Source organism: Cetorhinus maximus, chromosome 21, assembly GCF_964194155.1.
Source record: "Cetorhinus maximus chromosome 21, sCetMax3.hap1.1, whole genome shotgun sequence".
In the NCBI taxonomy this organism is placed as follows: Eukaryota; Metazoa; Chordata; class Chondrichthyes; order Lamniformes; family Cetorhinidae; genus Cetorhinus; species Cetorhinus maximus.
Window position 1 is genome coordinate 25212628 of NC_135899.1, and position 23991 is coordinate 25236618.

General features: G+C 44.6%; 1 protein-coding gene across 1 annotated transcript in view; it reads left to right on the plus strand.

Moving 5' to 3' along the window:
• LOC144695775 (butyrophilin subfamily 2 member A1-like) overlaps window positions 1-23991 on the plus strand; it is a 32719-nt gene that overhangs the window by 1892 nt on the left and 6836 nt on the right. The window contains exons 2-11 of the mRNA XM_078566759.1: window positions 2270-2387; window positions 3521-3868; window positions 8446-8727; window positions 10563-10691; window positions 14315-14341; window positions 14580-14606; window positions 19632-19658; window positions 19793-19819; window positions 21271-21297; window positions 22482-22508. Coding sequence (XP_078422885.1) covers window positions 2333-2387; window positions 3521-3868; window positions 8446-8727; window positions 10563-10691; window positions 14315-14341; window positions 14580-14606; window positions 19632-19658; window positions 19793-19819; window positions 21271-21297; window positions 22482-22508 — 976 coding nt within the window. The 5' untranslated portion in view covers window positions 2270-2332. The remainder of the gene's footprint in view (window positions 1-2269; window positions 2388-3520; window positions 3869-8445; window positions 8728-10562; window positions 10692-14314; window positions 14342-14579; window positions 14607-19631; window positions 19659-19792; window positions 19820-21270; window positions 21298-22481; window positions 22509-23991) is intronic.

Consider the following 23991-nt stretch of genomic DNA (forward strand, 5'->3'; position numbering starts at 1 on the left):
CCTGTCAATTTAGTTGACTGTCAGGCAGGAAATTTATTGAAAAGATGTAAAAGTTATCCTGCCATTAATTTGGCAGGATGTGCAGGAAAGGCTTACTTCCAGGCATCAGATCCATGTTCTACCCACCCCTCTGCACACAAGCCTCCTCGCATCTCCTCTTCATCTCACCCCATCACCATATCCTTCAATTCCTTTCTCCATAATGTACTTATCCAGCTTCCCATAAAGTGCTTCCATGCTACTCGCCTTGAACAGTTCATCACAAATGTTTTTACACAGAGCAGAGTCTGCAGCAGGCACCGACCTTGGGGCACTGGAAGTATTGGAGACCAGGCCTGGCTGAAGTGGCAGGTTCTATTCCTGGAAGGGTATTCATCATCCAATTGTCTTTTCCAAGGCCCGTTGCCATTCTCCTGAAGTTTATCTCCGAGCATTGGACCCATGACTTCTGCATTCAAAACGCAAAGATTCTGCACGAAGGTGGCCATTCAGTCCATTGTGCCTGTGCTGCCTCCTTGAAAGAAGATTCCAATTAGTCCTCTCCCTTGCTCTTTCACCACTGTCCTGCCATTTTTTCCTTTAAGTACAGTATATTAACAGTTTGCTTTTGAAAGTTACTATTGAAGGTTGGCAGGAGCACATATGAGGCAACGCATACACGATTAATTTGTTAAAAATTATTTTTAAAAAAATGTTCTCAATTATGGCACCTGGGGAAGGAGGAAGATGAGGAGCGGGCAAGTTGATCAGATGCCGAGGGAGGGAAGGGAAAAGATTCTTCCTCTGCAAAGGTCCATTTCTTTTTAATCTGCAGCCCACCCTCTGCTTCGGTGACAGACCAGCAGTCCCAACCCACACTAACAACACCCCCTCCCCCAGCATCCCCATGATGGGGGACCTGATGGTGGGGCTGTATCAACTGGTGATCAAAATAAAGAAAGACTTACTCCCACAGCGCGACCCTCCTTAAGTGCTGACCCTCCAATAGCACAGCTCTCCCTCAGTATTGACCCTCTGAGAGCATGGCACTTCCTCAGCACTGATCCTATGACAAGATGGCACTCCCTCAGTACTGGCCATCCGACAGTGCAGCACTCCCTCAGTACTGGCCATCCAACAGTTCGGCACTCCCTCAGTACTGGCCATCCGACAGTTCGGCACTCCCTCAGCACTGGCCCTCCGGCAGTTCGGCACTCCCTCAGCGCTGGCCCTCCGACAGCTCGGCACTCCCTCAGCGCTGGCCCTCCGACAGCTCGGCACTCCCTCAGCGCTGGCCCTCCGACAGCTCGGCGCTCCCTCAGCGCTGGCCCTCCGACAGCTCGGCACTCCCTCAGCGCTGGCCCTCCGACAGCTCGGCACTCCCTCAGCGCTGGCCCTCCGACAGCTCGGCACTCCCTCAGCGCTGGCCCTCCGACAGCTCGGCACTCCCTCCCCTCAGCACTGGCCCTCCGACAGCTCGGCACTCCCTCCCCTCAGCACTGGCCCTCCGACAGCTCGGCACTCCCTCCCCTCAGCACTGGCCCCCCGACAGCTCGGCACTCCCCTCAGCACTGGCCCTCCGACAGCTCGGCACTCCCTCCCCTCAGCACTGGCCCTCCGACAGCTCGGCACTCCCTCCCCTCAGCACTGGCCCTCCGACAGCTCGGCACTCCCTCCCCTCAGCACTGGCCCTCCGACAGCTCGGCACTCCCTCCCCTCAGCACTGGCCCTCCGACAGCTCGGCACTCCCTCCCCTCAGCACTGGCCCTCCGACAGCTCGGCACTCCCTCCCCTCAGCACTGGCCCTCCGACAGCTCGGCACTCCCTCCCCTCAGCACTGGCCCTCCGACAGCTCGGCACTCCCTCCCCTCAGCACTGGCCCTCCGACAGCTCGGCACTCCCTCCCCTCAGTACTGACTCTTAGACAGTTCGGCACTCCCTCAGCACTGCACTGGAGTGTCAGCCTGGAATTTTGTGCTCCGGTCCTGGAATGAGACTTGAGCGAATCTTGTGACTCAGAGGCATGGTTGCTCCCCATTGTGCTAGAACTGACCCATTGTTCCCAGTTCCCAGACAGAGAAGCGGTATCACTTCATCCAAAGATATTGCAACGTTTGCTAGGTATGTTATTTTGCTACAATTTGAGTATATTTGTTTCTGCAAAAAGTCACACTGAAATTGTAACCTTTTCATTTGGTCCTTGGTAGATTTATGTAAAATCAGTGCAGTGTTTTGAATTAATATTGCTATTTAACGACAGTACAACTCAAGTCTGAAATATTTCTTGCAGATTCTAATAAAAATGCCAATATGCTAGTGGTTTTGATGATTAGCTTCGCTGATCCTGTGAAAGATGAAGTGGAAATATTTTACTCCAATTCTTCTGCTGCTAGTACCTTCAACTCTTGGTAAGAAGCAACATATTTCTATATCTACAGAATCATGGATTGATGCTTCGTAGAAAGAGACCATTTGATCGTTGTGCCTGTGCAGGTTCTTCGAAAGAATTATTCAATTATCCCGCTGCCCTTTTTTTTGGAGCCCTGAAATTGTTTCATTTCCAGGAATTTATTTAATTGCCTTTTTCTAAGTTATAATTGAATCTGCTTCCACCGACCTTTCAGGCAGCGTATTCCAGATCACAACAACTCACTGCTCATTTCTTTTTCCTCGTGCCACCTCTGGTTCTTTTCCAGTCAATGGAGGCAACATGAGACCCTGATGTTGCCTCTTTTCAAAGAGGTCCGCTGCATCTTGTGCCACTCAGGCATTTGGCAGGTCTCCTCCCTGGCCCAGCCGGCATCAAGGACCCCGGGGGCAGAAGTCCTGCCCACTGAGAACTCCCAGCCAATCAGAGGCCGGCAGTTCTTTTGTACTCAGCAGTGGCTACTGTCGGTACAACACCCTCCCAAGGCCTCAGATCGAGGAGGGGCACAGGCATGGGTGAGTGATGGTAGGAGGGCTATTGTAGGGGCAGAGTGGGGTCGGCAGCAAGGGCAGGGGGATGGATTTCAGCGCTCCCCCAGCCCCACTCCCCACTTCTCGATGCTGGGTCCCTTGATCAGGTACTGAGTGCCTTTGAACAAGGAGCCCCCACTCCAAAATACAGGAAGCTTGCAAGCAAACACACCAGGGTTTGCTTGTGGTGCTCCCCACATTGCGAGTGCCTCACCTGCTGCTGGGTTAATGCCAGCCACGGCAGTATGCGGCCCTTAAGTTGGCATTAATTGCCAAAACTAGCCAAGTGAGAGGGCACCAGATTCCACCCAATGCCTTAGGATCTTTTACATCCACCTGAGAGAGCAGATGAGGTCTTGGTTTAATGCCTGGTCGAAAAGGCAGCACCATCAACAGTACGGCACTCCCTCAGCTCTGCACTGGAGAGTTGATCTGGATTTTTGCATCTGTAACCTTCTGACTCCGAGGCAAGAGAGTTGCCAACTGAGCTTTGGCTGTCACTGGCCTGCCTTTGTGACGGGAGAGTTGTAGAAGTACAAGTTGATTTGTTTTGATCTGTTTTTTTGTCCTTGATCATTTCTAGGAAAGTTTATCGTTACCACTGCCAGAGAGCCAGTAATTGTCATAGCTGGTGAAGACACTGTTCTGGATTGTCAGTTGATACCAGCAGAGGCTCCTGAAGAGATGGAAGTGAGATGGTTTCGAAAAGAGTGGGCCAATGTGGTACATTTATACAGACAAGGAGAAGATCGACCTGAGTTGCAAAATAAGGATTATTCTGGGAGAACAGAACTGTTTCACGGACTCTTTGGCAATGGGAATGTCTCCCTCCTGTTGAAGAAAGTCACTGTGAAAGATGGCGGATTGTACACATGTTTTGTCGTCTCCAAAGCTCTGGATGCAGAGGGAACAGTTAGTCTGAAAGTTGGACGTGAGTAAAGTTTCTATTCGATGGTCAGATACTCAGGCCTGGATTTTCATGCCTCTGTCAGTGTCAGAACAGAGGCTGGTCGTGGAGGGTGGGGCAGGATTTAAAAATTGTAGTGGGAACCCAATTCTGGGATTCCTGCACCCATTCCTATTGTGAGTTTTTTATGACCAGGGATAATGGTCACCCTTCCCTCCTCACTTAGTTCTATTCTCCCACCTTCTCCCTGTAACCCTGCAAGTTCTTCCTATTCAGATAATAGTCTAATTCCCTCTTGAATGCCTCGACTGTATTTGTCCACCCCGCTCTCAAGCAGTGCATTCTAGACCTTAACCACTCGCTGCTTGTAAAAGTTTTTTCTCATATTACTTTCCTCCTCTTACCGATTATTTTAAATCTGTGCCCTCTCGTTCTCGATCCTTTCATGACTGGTAACAGTTTCTCCCTTTCTACTCTGTCCAGACCCCTCATGATTTTGAATACCTCTCGGACCTCTCTTCACCAAGAAAAACAGTCCTAACTAGGCCCAACCATATCCAGCTGCTTTATCAATGACCTTTCTTCCATCATAAGGTCAGAAGTGGGGATGTTTGCTGATGATTGCACCATTCGCGACTCCTCAAGGATTGAAGCAGTCCATGTCCAAATGCAGCAAGACCTGCACAATATCCAGGCTTGGGCTGACAAGTGGCAAATAAGATTAGCGTTGCACAAGTGCCAGGCAATGACCACCTCCAACAAGAGAGAATCTAACCATCACCCCATGACATTCAATGGCAATCTAGAATTCAAAGTCTAATGATGACATTGAAACCACTGTCGATTGTCATAAAAAACCATCTGGTTCACTAATGTCCTTTAGGGGACGATATCTACCATCCTTACCTAGTCTGGCCTACATGTGACTCCAGACCCACAGCAATCCTAACAATGCCCTCTGAACAAGGGCAATTAAGGATGAGCAATAAATGCTGGCCGAGCCAGTGATGTCCACATCCCATGAACGAATAAAAAAGAAATGACCATCGCTGAATCCCCCACTATCAACATCCTGGGGTTTACCATTGACCAGAAACGGAACTGGACCAGCCATATAAATACTGTGGCTATAAGTGCAGGTCAGAGGCTAGGAATCCTATGGCGAGTAAGTCACCACCTGACTTCCAAAGCCTGTTCACTGTCTACAAGGCACAAGTCAGGAGTGTGATGGAATACTCTCCACTTGCCTGGGTGAGTGCAGCTCCAACAACACTCAAGAAACTCAACACCATCCAGGACAAAGCAGTCCGCTTGATTGGCACCCCATCCGCGAACATACACTCCCTTCACCACCAACGCACAGTAGCAGCAGTGTGTACCATCAACAAGATGCACTGCAGGAACTCACCAAGGCTCCTTAGACAACACCTTCCAAACCTACGACCATCTAGAAGGACAAAGACAGCAGATACATGGGAACACCACTACCTAGAAGTTCCCCTCCAAGGCACACACCATCCTGACTTGGAAATATATTGCAGTTCCTTCACTGCCACTGGGTCAAAACCCTGGAACTCAATCCCTAACAGCATTGTGGACTGCAGTGGTTCAAGAAGGTGGCTCACCATCATCTTCTCATGGGCAATTGGGGATGAGCAATAAACACCAGCCTAGCCAGCGACTCCCACATTCCATGAATGAATTAAAAAAAACTTTCCAATCTTTCTTCGTAACTGAAGATGGATGGTTCTGAATGATTCCCTGGAACCATTCTCGTGAATCTTTTCTGCCCTCTCTCTCCAATGCCTTCACATCCTTCCTAAAGTGCGGCGTCAAAACTGGATGCAATATTCCAGCCGAGACCAAACTGTGTCTTAAACGTGTTCAACATGACCTTCTTGCTCTTGTGCTCTACTAATAAAGCCTAGGATACTGTATACTTTGTTGTTGAATACTCTCTCAACCTTTCCTGTCATTCAGTGACATGCATGTATACACCCATGTCCCTCTGCACCCTTTTTAGAGTTGTACTCTCTATTTTACACTGTTTCTCCATTTTCTTCCTATCAAAATGAATCACTCCATATTGAACTCCATCTACCACCTTTCCACCCATTCCACCAACTTGTCTATGTCCTTTTGAAGTTCTACAGCATCCCCCTCACAATTACAATGTCCAGGTTTTCATCCGCAAATGTTGAAATTGTGCCCTGTGCACCAAGGTCTGGGTCTTTAACATGTATCAGGAAAAACAACACTGACCCCTGGGCACTCTGCTACGAACCTTCCTCCAGCCCAAAAAAACATCCATTACCCACTACATTCTCTTCCCTGTCACTCAGCCAGTTTCAGATCCATGCTGCTATTGTCCCTTGTTTGCTCACAAGCCTGTTGTGCGGCACTGTATCAAATGCCTTTTGGAAGTCCATGTACACCACATCAACTGCATTGCCCTCATCAACCCACTCTGTTACCTCTTCAAAAGATTCCAGCAAGTTAGTTTACCCGATTTTACCTTCAGAAAGCCAGCACAGATTTCTTAATTAACCTGCATTTGACAACGTGACTATTCATTTTGTCCCGAATTATTGTTTCTAGAAATTTCCCCACCACCAAACTTAAATTGACTGGCCTGTAGTTGCTGGGCTTATTTTTACATTTTTTTTGAACATGTTTGCATCCAGCCCTCTGGTACTACCCCTGAGACTCAGGAAGTTTTGGAAAATTATCGCCAGCACCTTCACCATTTTGACTGTCGCTTCGCTCAGTATCCTTGGATGTATCTCATGTGGTCCTGGTGTCTTATCAACTTTTAAGTACAGACAGCCTATCAAATATCTCCTTGTGATCAATTTTAAACTCTTCTAGTACCTGGATTACCTTCTGTTTCACCGTTGCCTGGATAGCATCTTGGCATCTTTTTCCTTAGTAAAGATAAATGCAAAAATATTAATTTAATGCCTCAGCGATGCCCTCTGCCTCTATGCGTAAATCCCCTTTTTCATCCCTAATCAGCCCTTCTCCTTCTACCACCTTTTTACTATTTATATGCCTATAGAAGACTCTTGGATTCCTTTTGTTGTTAGCTGCCAATATCTTTTCATACTCTCTCTTTGCTTCTCATATTTGCTTTTTCACTTCCCCTCTGAACCTTCTATATTCAGCCAGGTTTTCAATTGTGTGTTCAACCTGACATCCATCATAACTGCACTTTTTCTTCTTTATCTTAATTTCTGTCTCTTTTGTCATCCAGGGAGCTCAGGATTTGTTTGCCCCACCTTCCCCTTTTGAGGGAATATACTTTGACTGTGCCCGAGCTATCTCTTCTTTGAATTGTTCAGCCATTGTTTTTCCTGCCAGCCTTTGACTCCAATTTCTTCTGCCCAGATATGTTCCTACCTCATTGAAGTTGACATTTCCTCAGTTAATTCTCTTATTCTTTATTATCCTTACTTGGGATTGTTCTTTGTCCTTTTCTATAGCCAGCCTAAACCTTATGATACAATGATCACTGTCCCCTAAATGTCTCCCACTGGCACTTGATCCACTTGCCCCACTTCATTCTCAAGAACCAGGTCTAGCAGTGCCTCGTTTCTCATTTGACTGGAAACATACTGCTGTGGAAAAGTTCCTAAACGCACTGTAGGAACTCTTGCCCCTTTCTGTCCTTTACAGTACTACTATCCCAGTGTATATTTAGATAATTAAAGTCCCCCATTAAAACTATTCTGTAAGTCTTGCGCCTCTTTATAAATTCCTTGCAAATTTGTTTGTTTACATCCTTTCCACTGGCCGATGACCTATAGGCTATACCAAGCAATGTAATTGCACCTTTTTTTTTTGCTCCTTAGCTCTAGCCAAATAGATTCTGTCCTTGGCCCCTCTGGGATATTCTCTCTCGCTCTCCAGCCCTACAATATTCTCCTTAATCAATACTGCCACTCCCCTCCCCCTTTTTCCTTTCCTATTTCCCCTGAATAGCTTATATCCAGGACTATTTAACACCCAGTCCTGGCCGCCTTTGAGTCAGGTCTCTGTTATAATCATGACATCATATTTCCACATGGTAATCTGCACCTGTAACTCACCATTTTTATTTACCGCACTCTGTGCATTCACATACATGCACTGTAACCTTGATTTAGACTTTATTACTTCCTTACCCTGACCTCGCGTAATAACTTACTATTTCCTACTCTAGTGCTGCCTGTTCCAGTATTATGTGCAGCTTTTGTGTGCCTTCCTGGTATTTCCTTCTGGCTCCCACATCTCTGTCAATTTAGTTTAGATCTTCCCCAATAGCACTGGTGAAGAGAAGTCATATTGGACTTGAGATGTTAACTCTGTTTCTCTCTCCACAGATGCTGCTAGGTCTGCTGAGTATTTCCAGAACCTTCTGTTTTTATTTCAGCTTTCCAATATCCGCAGTATTTTGCTTTTATTATTTTGGTTGAACGTTGCTCGGTTACGAGATATGTCAGGAGTTGAGGTGCAGGTTGCCTGTGTTCTGACTGAATGGTCGGAAGAGGTTTGAGGAGAATAAGATTTTAATTGTTCACAGAACCCTTTTTTAAGCAAACAAAATCTGTTTTAAATAATAGAGGTGGGCCTTGAACCTGTGGTGAAGATGGCTGGCTACCAAGGCAATGGGATAAAGCTGACGTGTGTGTCCAATGACTGGTATCCAGAACCGAGCATAAAATGGCAGAATGGAAATGGAGAGGAGTTGACTGGAGTACTTGAGAAACCAAAATGGGACTCCAGAGGACTCTTTAAAGTGGAGAGCAGTCTTGATGTTACAGATGATTCCAACAACAGATATACATGTACCGTCATTAACACACTATTGAGCAAACAACAAGAAAGCAATATACAAATATCAGGTTGGTAAATCTCATTTTTGGAATATGCGGAGACAATTGCATTGTGCGCTTTGGGCTGGACCTTTGAAAATGGCAGGCGGGACGTGGATGAGGAAGTCCCACCCCCATTTCTGACAGATCCGGTTTTTGCCTTCAGGGGGAAGGGGGCAGAGTGTGATTGAAACAGATGGGAAACCCGAACTCTGCAGCCATTTGAACTTAGTGCTGTGTTCAAGCACACCCCATTTTGGCTGCTCCATGGGCCTTAACCTACAGTTGTGAGAGTCACAAATTGATGGAGTAGACATAAGCACTCTTGAAGGGCAGATAAGGGTTGTTTAATTATCATGTTCTGAATTTTTTTTAAATACCCTGCTCTTTTAACAAAGAAAATAACCTGCAAATTTCAGGGGATTAAAAAAAAACATCCTCTGCTGGACTGATGTCTGTTCAGGAATTTTCAGTAGAAGCCTTTGCTGACATTTCCCCAAGGGCTATTATTGGCTGAGTTTCAAAAGCTACAATTATCTCAGCAGGGTGTTCTGAGTTCACATTTTGATAGTTTAAAAAGACCATGAAAGGATCAGCTGTCTTTGATGTGAGACCTGAATAGAAGTGTGTATGTTGTTTTTAAGAGATTAACCACTTAAAGATTTAAAAGCTTTGAATGGATTTCATGAATGGGAGTTTTTTCATTCTCAGGTGTGTATAAGTGAGTGCTGTATTAGATTATTAGAAGCGTTTTTTTCATCTCCACATGGTTCCTGAGATCTGCCTATGGTGGACACTGGGTGAGTGGCCATGAGTGCTGTGGGGCCAAGGTGGGTGGATGGGGGTGCAGGGTGGTGGTGGTGAGGGCCTAATAGCTTGTAAAACAATTGGGATGCAGACTCAGAGAACCAAGATGGTCCTTCTAACCAGGCCACCTTGGCACCCGCCCACTCCCATGGCTACTTAGGATCTGCTTCTGGGGTTGGTGGGCTTGACTCAATTCTGCCTCTGCCCCCCACCACTCCCACCACCCCCTAACCCTTCCAACCTCCCCACCACATCCAAGAGGAAAATTGTGTTCATCGATAACTTTTTACCAAGATGTGTCCAGTGAATTGGGAGATTTCCTGACTTGAGCTATCAGATTCTGTAACAAAATCCAGCTCTTTTTCTCTTTCTGGCATGTTCCTTCCTTGCAACCCATCAGGTTACCACAAGAGATTTTTTTAATAGTGGAATTATGGAGGTGCTCAATCTGTTTGTTCAATAGTTTGATATGTAAGTATAGAATTTATTTTGCAGTGTGAAAGACATTCATTCTGATGTAGAATAAACAAGACTTGTAACTGATTTGGCTTGAAGCTAAAATTCTACGTGTCATCACAATTGTCTCTAAACCAGAATCGCAGAATCAGAATCAAATAGATACAGTGTAGAAGGAGACTATTCAGCCCGTCGTGTCTGTACCGGCTCTCTGGGCATTTTAACTTAGTGCCAATCTCCTGCCTTTTCCCCGTGACCCTGCACGTTGGATGATTATTTAAGTAGCAACAATGTCCTCTTGAACCCAATAAACAACATGGTGGTATCGATTTGGTTCGTAGGAATTGTACTTATTTCAATATGTTTTTGTCAATGATGCTCTTGTTCCACATTTACATTACAAAGCCACTTGTTCTAAAGCAACTGCACAACATGTTTCAGTTCTCGTTACTCTTGGGGTTGCAGGAGCTATTGTCGAGGCTTCCTTTACTGGTATCTTTATTGGAAGAAGTACTGCCTGAATGTTTCACATTGTGCACTTTCTGAAAATCAGTTGCCAGCACCTTACTAATGCGGTTGTACCTCTGAAACCTGCCTTACAGATGAATTCTTCCCTCATGCCTCTGGCTGGCTTGTGGCTTTCTGGATTATATTCTGTGCTGTCCTGGCGGGATTTGGTGTCGTTTTTTGCCTCTATAGGAAGCAGAGCCTGCAAGACCGTGAACTAAAAAGTAAGGAGCAGTTATTCTTTCGTTGGGCAAAGCTTAGAATTCAAATGCACCATTATTTCTTTGTTTTTGTAAGCTAGGTACTGTGAAAAGGTAGGAATGGATGGAGGAGAGCGGGAACCCTCCCTTTGTTCTGACGTTACATACTTTAAATAGCCGGCTCAGCAAAATGCGACCCTATCCTCACCCATGACGCCTGTACTCCACAAGTTTCCAGCAGGGGTCAGGGGTAATAGCGACCGGCAACAAGAGCCTTCACTGTTTGACTCCTCCCCCCTCCCCACCATTCCACCTCCAACTTCCCTATCAAAAAGCAACAAATCCACTTGTATCGCACTATCCAACAGCAGGTAACTCCCCACTGTACTAATAGATATTCTTAAATTTTTCACATTGTGGGTGAAATTAGAATTGATTTGTCCTTGTCTCTGCCATAATTAGTGCCTCAGTATCAATAAAGTAAGAGCACACACCCAGCAGTAGTTTCATATCTTATTTGTTATAGCTTATGTGATGGGGGAGGGTGATCAGCCAGAGGTCATGGTCCACGTTGGTAGCAATGACTTAGGTTGGAAAGGGGATGAGGTCCTGAAAGCAGATTTTAGGGAGTTAGGAAGGAGATTGAAAAGCAGGATCTCTAAAGCAGGAACCACAGGATTACTCCCAGTCCCATGTGCAAGTGAGAATAGAAATAGGAGAATTGAGTGATTAAACACGTGGCTGGAAAGCTGGTGTAGGAGGGAGGGCATCAGATTTCTGGGGCATTGGGACTGGTTCTGGGGAAGGTGGCATGGGAACCTGAGGGCAAAGTCAGCAGGGAACGGGAGACGGAGAATTAGTCAGTGACTCTGCAATGCAAGACAAGAAGAAGCACAGGTTAAAAAGTGTACAGCACAGGAATTTGGCAGTATTGAAAGATATATATGTAAATGCAAGGGGTATAGCAAATAAAGCCGATGAGCTCAGGGCACACATAGACACATGGCGACATGATATTGTTGCTATGACGGAAACTTGGCAAAAGGAGGGGAAAAAATGGCAGCTCAACATCTCTGGGTATAGAGTTTTCAGACAGGATGGGGTGGGGGTGTAGCATTATTAGTTAAAGAATCAATTACAGCTGTGTGGAAGACGATTTACTAAATGAGGCATCAAATGAGGCCATATAGGTTGAGCTCAGAAATAAAAAAAGGCAGCCACACTGCTAGAAGTGTACTGTAGACCCCCAAATAGTGGAAGAGAGTTAGAAGAGCAAATATGTAGACAGATTTCTGAGTGCAAAAACAATAGGGCAGTAATAGTTGGGGGACTACCTGAAGATCAGTTGGGATACAAACAGTGTGAAGGACACAGTGGGCGCAAAATTCTCGAACTGCATTCAAGAGAACTTTTTTAGCCAGCATGTAATGAGCCCAACGTGCAATTCTAGATTTAGTCTCAGGAAATGAAACTGGGGATGAAATGGCAGTGGGGGACTATTTTGGAGATAGTGACCATAATACGGTTAGATTTAGCATCACTATGGAAAAGAGCAAAGATAGAACTTTCACTCCTATTACAGCTATTAGAAGGGGAAAAGGTGTCAAAAATAGTGGGAAGCATTCAAAAGCAAGATTCTACAGCATAGTGTAGACATGTTCCCACAAAAAAAAAGCGGTACTGCCAAATCTAGAGCCTCCTGGTTATCCAGAAGCATGCAGTCCAAGATAAAGCAGAAAAAGAAAGCTTATGACGGTCACAAAAGATTAATACTACAGAAAGCCTAGAGGAGTATAGAAAGTACAGGGGTGAAGTAAAAATGGAAATTAGGAAAGCCAAGAGAGGATTTGAAAAAATATTGGCAGGTAAAATCAATGAAAACCCAAAGATGTTTTATCAGTACATTAAGAGCAAGAGAATAACTAAGGAAAGGGCAGGGCCTATCATAGATGTACATGGTAACTTTTACGTTGATGCTGAAGATGTGGGCAGGGTTCACAATGAGTGTACTTTGCCTCCGTATTCACTAAGGAGAGGGATGATGCAGACATTCTAGTTAAAGAGGAGGAGTGTGAAACATTAGATACAATAAGCATATTGAGAGAGGAAGTACTGGAGCGACTGACATCCTTGAAGGTGGATAAGTCACTAAGGCTGGATGGATTGCATCTCAGGGTGTTGAAGGAAGCCAGGGAAGAAATGGTGGATGCCCTGAGGATCATTTTCCAATCCTCACTAGATACAGGTGAGGTACCAGAGAACTGGAGGTCTGCAAATGTTGTACCATTATTTTTAAAAAAGTGCAAGGGATAGATCAGAAAATTATAGACCGGTTAGTCTGACTTCAGTGGCGGGAAAATTATTGATATCAATTCTGAGAGGCAGGATAAACTGTCAGTTGGAAAGGCATGGATTGATCAGGGATAGTCAGTATAGTTTTGTTAGGGGAAGATCGTGTCTTAATAACTTAATTGAATATTTTGAGGAAGTATCAAGGAGGATTGATAAGGGTAGTACAGTGGATGTTGTCTACATGGATTTTGGTCAGGCGTTTGACAAGGTCCCACTTGGCGGACTAGTCAGAAAAGTGAGATCCCATGGGATACAGGGGAAGGTGGCAGGTTGGATCCAAAATTGGCTCAGCAAAAGGAAACAAAGGGTAATGGTCAATGGATATTTTTTTGTGAATGGAAAACAGTTTCCAGTGACATTCCACAGGGCTCAGCTTTAGGGCCCTTGTTGTATATATTAATGATTTAGACTTAAATGTGGGAGGCATGATTGAGTAATGGAATTCAATCCGGAAAAGTGAGAGGTAATGATTTCCGGGGGTTGGGGGGGGCAAACAAAATAAGGGAATTCTCAGTAAACGGGAGGATATTGAGAGGGATTGAGGAAGTGATAGAAATTGCAGTGCATGTCCACAGGTCCCTGAAGATGGCAGGACAGGTGGATAAGGTAGTAAAGAAAGCATATGGAGTGCTTTCCTTTATTGGACGAGTTTCTGAATACAAAAAACGTAATGATGAAACTGTATAAAATGCTGGTTGGGCCACAGGTGGAATTTTGAGTACAGTTCTGGCCACCACATTACTGGAAGGACAAAATTGCTCTACAGGGAGTACAGAGAAGACTTACAAGAATGCTGTCAGGGCTTGAAAATTGCAGCTATGAGGAAAGATTGGATAGGCGATGGTTGTTTTCCTTAGAACAGAGGAGGCTGAGTGGAGACCTAATTGAGGTGTACAAAATTATGAGGGGCCTAGACAGGAAGGACTTGTTCCCTAAGCTGAGGGGTCCATTACCAGGGGCATAGACTTAATGTGATTGGTAAAAGGATTAGAGGGGACACAAGGAATAACTTTTACAGCCAGAGAGAGGTGGGCGTCTGGAATTCACTGCCTAAATCAGTGGTTGAGGCTGAAACGCTCAACTCATCTAAAGGTACTTGAATCTGCGCCTGAAACACTCTAACCTGCAAGGCTACAGACCAGTTGTTGGAAAGTGGGATTAAAATGAGCGGCTAATTTCTTTTTCAACTTTTTCGGGCCGGCACAGACATGATAGGTTGAATGGCCTCTTTCTGTGCCGTAACTTTTCTATAGTTCTGTTGCGGCCCAACTAACTATATGTGTTTTATTTTTTAGAATTGAAAATGCGACCTACAATCGTTGGTAAGTCTCATATTTAGCAATTGAAATATTCCACACTTAAAATGATGGGAGTGCGGGAACTTGAACAGCATTTCTCATAGACAGTCAATAGTGAAACCCAATCTTTAAAACTTGTCCTTTTAAATACAGCAACAATTGCTTAATGTTTTATAAAACTTAAAACTCGCTTCAAGCTTTCAGGTGGTTTTACTGAACATGGATATTGCTGAAATAAATCTTCTATGTTCTTTTATTTCAGAGTACGAAGCCTTGGCAGCAAAGCTCCGTAAGTGACTCCTCACCAAAGCATACAAAGCAATTGTACTAAAACATATCTTGGCATTGTTTTCCAGTCAAAATCTTAAAGAATGGGCGTAATTCTTATGGGGGTCTCTTGCAATACTGCTTACATAAATGTGCAGTTGTGGGCACAGATTGATATTGCTGATTTCCATTTGAGCATTTAAACAGAAGACAAGCACATTCTTAGCCCATTTGTCAAATTTGTTGTTTCACATAAAATAAATGAAAACAGCATTGATGCGGCGAGTTATTTTTCCCTAATTGAAACTTGAACTGTAAGTCAGAACTCTTGCAGTCCCTGTCCACAGATTTGGGGAACCAGATGGACTGCAGCGGCCGAAGGAGGCGGCTCACCACCACCTTCTCAAGGGCAATTAGGGATGGGCAGCAAATCACAGAATCTCTCAGTGCAGAAGAGGCCCTTCGGCCCATCGAGTCTGCACCAACACGTGAGAAACACCTGACCTACCTACCTAATCCCATTTACCAGCACTTGGTCCATAGCCTTGAATGTTATGATGTTCCAAGTGCTCATCCAGGTACTTTTTAAAGGATGTGAGGCAACCCGCCTCCACCAACCTGTCAGGCAGTGCATTCCAGACTGTCACCACCCTTTGGGTAAAAATGTTTTTCCTCACATCCCCCCTAAACCTTCTGCCCCTCACCTTGAACTTATGTCCCCTTGTGACTGACCCTTCAACTAAGGGGAACAGCTGCTCCCTATCCACCCTGTCTGTGCCCCTCATAATCTTCTACACCTCGATCAGGTCGCCCCTCAGTCTTCTCTGCTCCAACGAAAACAACCTAAGTCTATCCAACCTCTCTTCATAACTTAAATGTTTCATCCCAGGCAACATCCTGGTGAATCTCCTCTGCACCCCCTCCAGAGCAATCATATCCTTCCTATCATGTGGCGACCAGAACTGCACACAGTACTCCAGCTGTGGCCTCACCAAGGTTCTATATAACTCCAACATGACCTCCCTACTTTTGTAATCTATGCCTCAATTGATAAAGGCAAGTGTCCCATATGCCTTTTTCACCACTCCACTAACATGCTCCTCTGCCTTCAGAGATCTATGGACACACACGCCAAGGTCCCTTTGTTCCTCAGAGCTTCCTAGTATCATACCATTCATTGAATACTTTCTTGTCAAATTACTTCTTCCAAAGTGTATCACCTCACACTTTTCAGGTTTAAATTTCATCTGCCACTTATCTGCCCAATTGACTGTCCTGTCTATATCTTCCTGTAGCCCAAGACACTCAACCTCACTGTTAACCACCCGGCCAATCTTTGTATCATCTGCAAACTTACTAATCCTACCCCCCACATAGTCATCTATGTCGTTTATATAAATGACGAATAATAGGGGACCCAGCACAGATCCCTGTGGTACGCCACTGGACACTGACTTCCAGTCACTAAAGCATCCTTCTGTCATCACCCTCTGTCTCCCACAACTAAGCCAATTTTGAATCCACCTTATCAAATTACCCTGTATCCCATTTGTCTTGTTTATAAGTCTCCCATGTGGGATCTTGTCAAAGGCTTTGCTGAAATCCATATAAACTACATCAACTGCACTTCCCTCATCTACACACCTGGTCACCTCCTCAAAAAATTCAATCAAATTTGTTAGCTTTGTCAGAGGGAGGTCATACCTATGCTGACTATCCCTGATCAAACCTTGCCCCTCCAAGTGGAGATAGATATTCTCCTTCAGAATTTTCTCCAATAGTTTCCCTACCACTGATGTGAGACTCACTGGCCTGTAGTTCCCTGGCTTATCTCTACAACCCTTCTTAAATAGCGGAACCACATTAGCTGTTCTCCAGTCCTCTGGCACCTCCCCTGTGGCCAGAGAGGAATTAAACATTTGGGTCAGACCTCCTGCGATCTCCTCCTTTGCCTCCCTCATCAGTCTGGGACAAAAATCATCCAGACCTGGAGATTTGTCCACTTTTAAGCCTGCTAACACCACCTATACCTTGTCACTCCTTATATCAATTTGCTCAAGAACCTCACGGTCTCTCTCCCCGAGTTCCATACCTTCATCTTCATTCTCTTGGGTGAAGACAGATGTGAGTATTCATTCAACACTCTACCGATGTCCTCTGGCTCCACCCATCGATTGCCCCCTTAGTCCCTAATGGGCCCTACTCTTTCCTTGGTTATCCTCTCCCCATTGATATACTTAGAGAATATCTTGGGTTTTTACCAGCCAAAGCTTTCTCATATCCCCTCTTTGCTCTCCTAATTGCTTTCTTAAGCTCCACCCTGCACTTTCTGTACTCCACTGATGCCTCCGCTGATTTGCTTCCCTTGTACCTGCTAAAAGCCTCTCTTTTCCTTCTCATTGTAACCTGAATATCTCTGGCCATCCATGGTTCTCTGGGCTTGTTACTCCTTCCTATCACCCTAGAGGGAACATGTTGAGCCTGTACCCTCCCCATTTCCTTTTTGAACGCCCCCACTGCTCCTCTGTAGATTTCCCCACAAGTAGCTGTTCCCAGTCTTCCTTGGACAGATCCTGCCTTATTTTACTAAAATCTGCGCTCTCCCAATCCAAAACATTTTTTGCAACTTGTTTAGCCTTGCCAGTGACACCCACATCCCATCATTTTAAAAAATGATGGGATTAAGAGTTCACACTGATTCAAAATAAATAAGAGTTTTGATGTTCCATTTTAAGTCTGTCATCAATTAACACTTTACGCAAAAGAGATGAGAAATTAGTTTAATAAAGCATTTAGTGCAGAAGTAAGAAAGAGCTGAATTTGACGGTGGATTTAAAAAAAATTTTTTCATGGGATTGGGTGATGCTAGCTCGGCCAGCATTTATTGCCCATCCCTATTAAGAGTCAACCACATTGCTGTGGGTCTGGAGTCACATGTGGGCCAGACCAGGTAAAGCCAGCAGATTTCCTTCCCTAAAGACATTCGTGAACCATATGTTAGACTCTTGCATAAGCTTTGAACTAACTTATTTCTTCACCGAATAGTGAAGTAAACACCTTGAAGCAATTAATCTTGCCTATAGGAAATATATTTTCAATACAACATACTACTGATACATGCATGGCTTTTCTTAAATTTTAAGCTACCATGTAGATTGTTGTTGGTGTGCTGCATAACTTCTGATAAAGTACAGGCCAGAAATTAACTCCTGGACTTTTCTAACTGGAATGGTTTAGTACCACATCATCCTTTATGCACTGACACACCATTTGGTATAAACGCTGAAGGGCTCCAAACCCATTTTCCTACTTCACAATCCTGTCTCCAATTTGTGAATGCAGAATGATTTTTTGATGGGGTTTAATGAGTGAATGTAACATGTGCAAAATTGGCTGCACCATCAAGGAGCAGTAATACTATATTTCAAATGTAATCACTTATTACTGTCATACTGCAAAGGACCTAAAAATTGCACAAAGAACGAGAACCCATGGATATAACATGAGACCCTCCACATAAAAATAAAAGCCAGAGCTACACCCCTCCCCACTCCTTTCTACCCCTCATTCTTTCCTCTTCCAAAGTCTGCCACCTTGGAAACATCGGCCCTTTGCAGATGCTGGCCTGGAGAACTGCAAAATGCAGCTTGTTAATTGGTGGTTTGTGACAAATTGGCTGCGTATTCCTCTTGCCCTGGAAACTTTGAAGAGCTTTCCAGAGCTCCCTGATTTTTTTATTTCGAGTGGAGGGCAAAGGGGTTTGCATGCAAGTATCACCTTGGAACCTGCCGCCTCTTGGACACCTCACAATATGGCGTAGTGGTATTGTCACTGGGCTAGTAATCCAGAGCAAAAACAAAAATACCTGGAAAAACTCAGCAGGTCTGACAGCATCTGCGGGGAGGAATACAGTTAACGTTTTGAGTCCGTATGACTCTTCACCAGTGTTTTTGTTTTGGATTTCCAGCATCCGCAGTTTTTTGCTTTCACCTTAGTAATCCAGAGGCCTGAGCTAATGCTCTGGGGACACCAGTTCAAATCCCACCATGGCAGTGAGTGGAATTTAAACTCAATTAATTAATAAACTCAGTTAATCAATAAATCTGGCAGTGAAAAGTAATCTCAGTAATGGTGGACCATGAAACTATCATCGATTGTCATAAAACTCATCCTTCCCTTTAGGGAAGGAAATCTGCCACCCTTACCTAGTTTTGCCTACATGTGACTCCAGACCCACAGCATTGTGGTTGATTCTTAACTCCCTCTGCAATGACCTCGCAAGCTCAGTTGTACCAAACTACTTGCAGAAAAGTCAAAGCAGATGGACTGTAGTGGCCCACCATCACCTTCTCAAGGGTAGATGGGGATGGACAACCAATGCTGACCTTGCTTGTGATGCCCACATTCCATGAAAGAATAAACAAAATAAAAATATGTGACATTTATTGGAACTCAGCTTGGGTTATTCAAGCTGGACAATGGGATTGACTTGTGTTAACAATGGAAGTGCTTCAGCCTTGACGCAGGATGAGACTGGAGTTCCGATACATTGTTGTTATCCTGTGCTTTACCTGAGAGAATTTGAGTGCAGTATGGTGCAAGCTATATTCTTCTGCCTCTTCTTTCTTATTTATAAACCCAGAGACGACATGAGGAAGCAATTGCTGTTGTGATCTGAAAGGGCGGTGGAAGCAGATTCAATGGTAACATCCAAAAGATAATTTGATAACTACATGAAGGGGAACAAAATTTACAGGACAGTATAAAAAGAGCAGGGAGTGGGACTAATCGGATAACTCTACCAAAAGCCAGCAATGGCCTCCATCTGTATCATTCAATGATTCTTTAATATTGGGTCTGTAAACTCTTGGTGCTAACTCTTATCAACAAGTGTTTCCATATCTCAATTTGGCTGTTCAACAAAACGTGTATAATTTAAAAAAAATATATAGATTTTCAATAGTTGCATTTTTGTCATGCTGAGCAAGTTCCTAAGGTTTTTGACACTAACAGTGTTGTTAACATTTGTGTTTTCTCCCTCTTACAGATATGCAGCAAGAACAAGCAAAACAAGGTGGGTCATGCCCAATATGTTATCTCATGAATATTAACTTAATTTTGCCTGAAAGAATGTTTAGACATGCACAGTATAATTTTTAAGTTTGCAAATGAGCTGCCTAATCATCTTCATCATCTCTTTCCTTACAGAAAAGGAGAAGCTGTTAAATGAGATAGGTAAGGTACTGCATCACACCGCAGTGTTGTTATTCTTATGATAGGAGCTACAGGTGAAGATAAATAGAAATTGTGTCGCTTCATGGGGCTAACTATCTTAACTCACTTACCAGGAATCCCACAAGGTCAGGGCTGGTGGAGGGGAGGGGCAGACACTGTTTTGACAACCTGCCCAAATCATTTTCCATTGACTTCGAGAGTTAAACATGTGCAGGATGTACATTCAGCTTTGCACCTAACTTTGATGGGCAGGCTAAGTTAAAATTGCACCTCCATGCCATAATCTTAATTAATTCATTTTCTACCCTCACTACCTCTCCTTCTCCATGCTCTGTCACCTGTTCCTCTTCTCCCCTAAATTGTCCACTACAAGCATATGGACCTGCCAAAAGCACTTCAATTTCTTTGTATCATTGTTCTTTGTGTGGAGCATTAGCTAAATCTGATGATTCAGTCACTGGTCTTGCCAGTTGTAACAAGACAGCAGAAGAGTCTGTAACTTCTTATTTTAATGCCTTTGGCTTCTGAGAAGATATAAACTGGGTGGTATCCTGCTCCTCATGGAAGTGCGTGGGTGCTCAGGGTTAGACTCACTTGTAATGCAGCACGCAGGCATATACCCTGTTGACAGACAGATGAAGCAAGCCTGTTTGAATAGAAAAATTGAAGGGAAAAACATCTCCTGGGCTGTACTTCTTCCAGGGCCTAAATACTGAGTGATGGGCAGAGAATATATCCCCACCTGGACTTGGTGAAAGTATCCAATCTCTGAAGGTATTTTCTGTGTTGTCAAATTGAAGGGAGTGTAACTCTTTTGAGTTATCAACAGATCGCATGTAACTCTTTCGAGTACATTCACAGTTATTGGTTTTCCGGGAGTGGGACATGAACCCACAACCTTCTGATTCAAAGGCGAGGGTGCTATGAACTGAGCCACAGCTGACACCTCAAAAATGATTGTAGAGGCATGAATCTGGAACCAATATTCTGCTATTTTCATGGGGGGTTGAGGGTGTGGTGGTGGTGGAAACTCTTTCGAGTTATCAACAGTCACAGATTGCAACTCGTTCGAGTACAATCACAGTTCTTGGTTTCCGGGAGTGGGACACGAACCCACAACCCTCTGATTCAAAGGCGAGGGTGCTATGAACTGAGCCACAGCTGACACCTCTTTATCCAATCTCTGAAACTGAGCTCCTTGGTGTTAATTGTTAATGGTACATTAATTATATTGTTAAGATACACAGGTGAAGGGCATTGTTTAATTAAGTACTTGGAGCACTTGCAAAGAGAGCCTGCTGGGACACTGGGTTGGTAGGTAGGAAGCAGATATGTAATGCTGCAATCTGTGAATAAACCCATGATCGAGAAAAGTATTAAGTGTCTAGTTTCATGCTTCACCATTTGGCTTGGGATGGAAATAACATTAATTTGTATTTGTTTTCTTTCAGAAAATGAAAAACTTGCGGCTGAATTGGGTATGAAAGCATTATAATAAGAATCAGTATTGTTTGAGAGTTTCCCAGACTTCCGGATGTCAGCATAGCTTCGTAGCAACACAACACACTCCTCCTGAGCCAAAAGTTCATGGGCTCAGCCTCCTACTCCAGAAAAATAACCTAGGCTGATACTCCCAGTGCAGTACTGAGGGGAGTGCTGCATTGTCAGAGGTGTCATCTTTCAGATAAGACATTAAACTGAAGGGCCCCTATTCCCTCTGTTGGGTAAAAAGATTCCGCAACACTATTCAATAAGCTGCAGGGGCATTCTCCTGGTGTCCTGGTCAACTTATCTGCCTCATCAAATGGCACCAGAAAATAGATTATCTACTTATTTATCTCGTTGTTGTAGGCTGTGTGCAATGTTGGTTGCAAACAGTGATTATTGATAAGGCTTTCCTGGTGCTGGGGCGGCAGACTATGATGGGGGTGGGGGGGCGCGTTGCTGTGAAAATAGTGGGGAGCATGTCAGGATGGCTTCCCGATGCATTCCTGACTTTAGGAAAACTTTACAGGGGTGGGACCAGATGCTGATCAGCTGACTGCTGAAGAGAGGTGGGCAGCCAGTTTAAATTATTAAGGCCCCTCTCTGGGGAAAATTCAGAGGACCCACTGGCATTTTGACAGAGGTTGGAGTGGTCTACCTCAACATGTGGAGGCCACCCCACCAGCTTCACTGATGAGGCCTGTGAGGGAAAGGGGTGGGGGTAGTGGAGTGGGTGGCGCCCTGGCCCAAGCATTCCCCACTGGAGAGTTTTCCTCCCTCCATTCAGTGGCCTGCTCAACCCCGAGCCATCCAATATTTTAAAATTACATGAAGGGTGTCTCCATTTTGAGGCCCCCTCATGCACTCTGAGCAGCTTCTGGTGGGGTTGCCAAGGCTTCCTCTGGGATGTCAGCATTGACGTCTATTAAAGATGGTGAGCTCGAAGACAGCCAATTAAGAAGCAGCTTCTGGCAATATCTCCTATGCCAGTTCAGCTCCCAGCAAGTGGGGGCTCAAGGACCCCCATTTGTCCTCGACTGTAAAATCCCGTCCTGCCCTTTAGAAGTACTTCACTGACTGTAAAATACTTTGAGGTTGTGAAAGATGCTAGATAAATGTAATTTCTAATTTGTAATTTTAAAACATGAAATTATATCTCAAACATATTCTCTTGCAGAATGTAAGAAGCTTATCCATCTTATAGGTAAGATGCTCTGTCAGAAGCACTTGCATCTTAATGTTTTTTGTTTCGCTAAAGCCAGTTTTTATTTTAGCATCGTAAGATTCTAGTGTAATGTTGTGGGACTGAAGTCAGAGATTTGAGTGTTACTCGTAGCTGTTAATCAGCTGGCTACGGAAAACAATTGATTTGTAAATATTAAAAATGGTAAGAAAACGCAGACCTATTTAAGTCTCTATTTTAAAGTCATATGTTTTGCCTTTATTATTCTGTCATAATGTTTGATATTATTTGTTGAATAGCAACACGATGCAGTTAGCTTTTGATTCAGTCGGAAGGTTTGGAAAGGGGAGGTTATAATGGATAACTAATACAGCACAGGGTAGGTAAAGGTTATCATGTGTTAGAAACCTTCTAGCTAAATTGGATTGTATCCAGGTTCTGCAAATCAAATGCTGTCTGCCGCAAGCACTAAGAGCCAGGTTTTACAGGGTGCCCACCCACCGTAGTGACGGATGTCCCTCAGCAATTTAATGCTGGGAGCAGTGTCAATTGCTTTAAGGTGAGACTTTTGCCTCTAGCTTGGGTGCAGGTTCCGCCTTAAGCGAGCTGCCGGCTAATCAGATGGCCTGGGATCTAGAGTCCTGGCAGAGCCAGGCAGGAGTGGCGGCCACTGATGGGATTACAGCGAGTCCTGACCAAGAGGAATCCGGTTTAAGGTAAGCCCGGATCCTGGTCAAAGGGGTTGGGGGTGTGGAAGGGGCTGGCTTCGAGTGGCCAGAAGGAGAAGAGGGTTAAGGGTGAAGGATGACCTTGTTTTGTGGGGGGTGGGCACCCATAGCCCAGGGAACCCGCAAAGGAGCTCCCTGTGCCTTGTCTGCGTAGCTAAAGCTGCCAGCTTCCGGCATGGTGTGGGCCTCCCCCTGCTATGGGTAAAATAATGGTGGGGGCAGGGTGAAGCACTTAAGTGGCCATTAACTTTTAGCCAGCCGGGGGGTCATACACTACGGCACCCCGTAAAACCCAGTCCTTACAGCTTTCAACTGAGTATTTGAATTGAAGAACACGGATACAATCCAATTTAGCCAGAACATTTGTAACACATAATAACACAGCACAGAGCAGATAGAGGCTATTTATCCATTATAACCTCCTCTTTCCAAACCTCCTGCCTGACTCCTTACGATGATTCCAGAGCTAACAGCGTTGTATTGCTATTCTACTACAAGTAATATCAAATGAAACTATGACAGAATAATAAAGACACAACATATGACTTTAAAATAGAGACTTAAATATATTTGTGTGTTCCAATCCAACCTTCAACTTCTCTCTCATCCCGTTCTGCCTGAAGACTACGCATTAATTAATGTGTTCTTGCCATTTTCAAGCACTTACAAATCAGTTGTTTTCCATAGGCTACTTATTCGTCCCAAGGGCGGGCGGGCCTCCTGTAAAATTTGAGACAGGCTGGGGTGGGGGTGGGCGGGTAGGCAGTGGGCAGGCT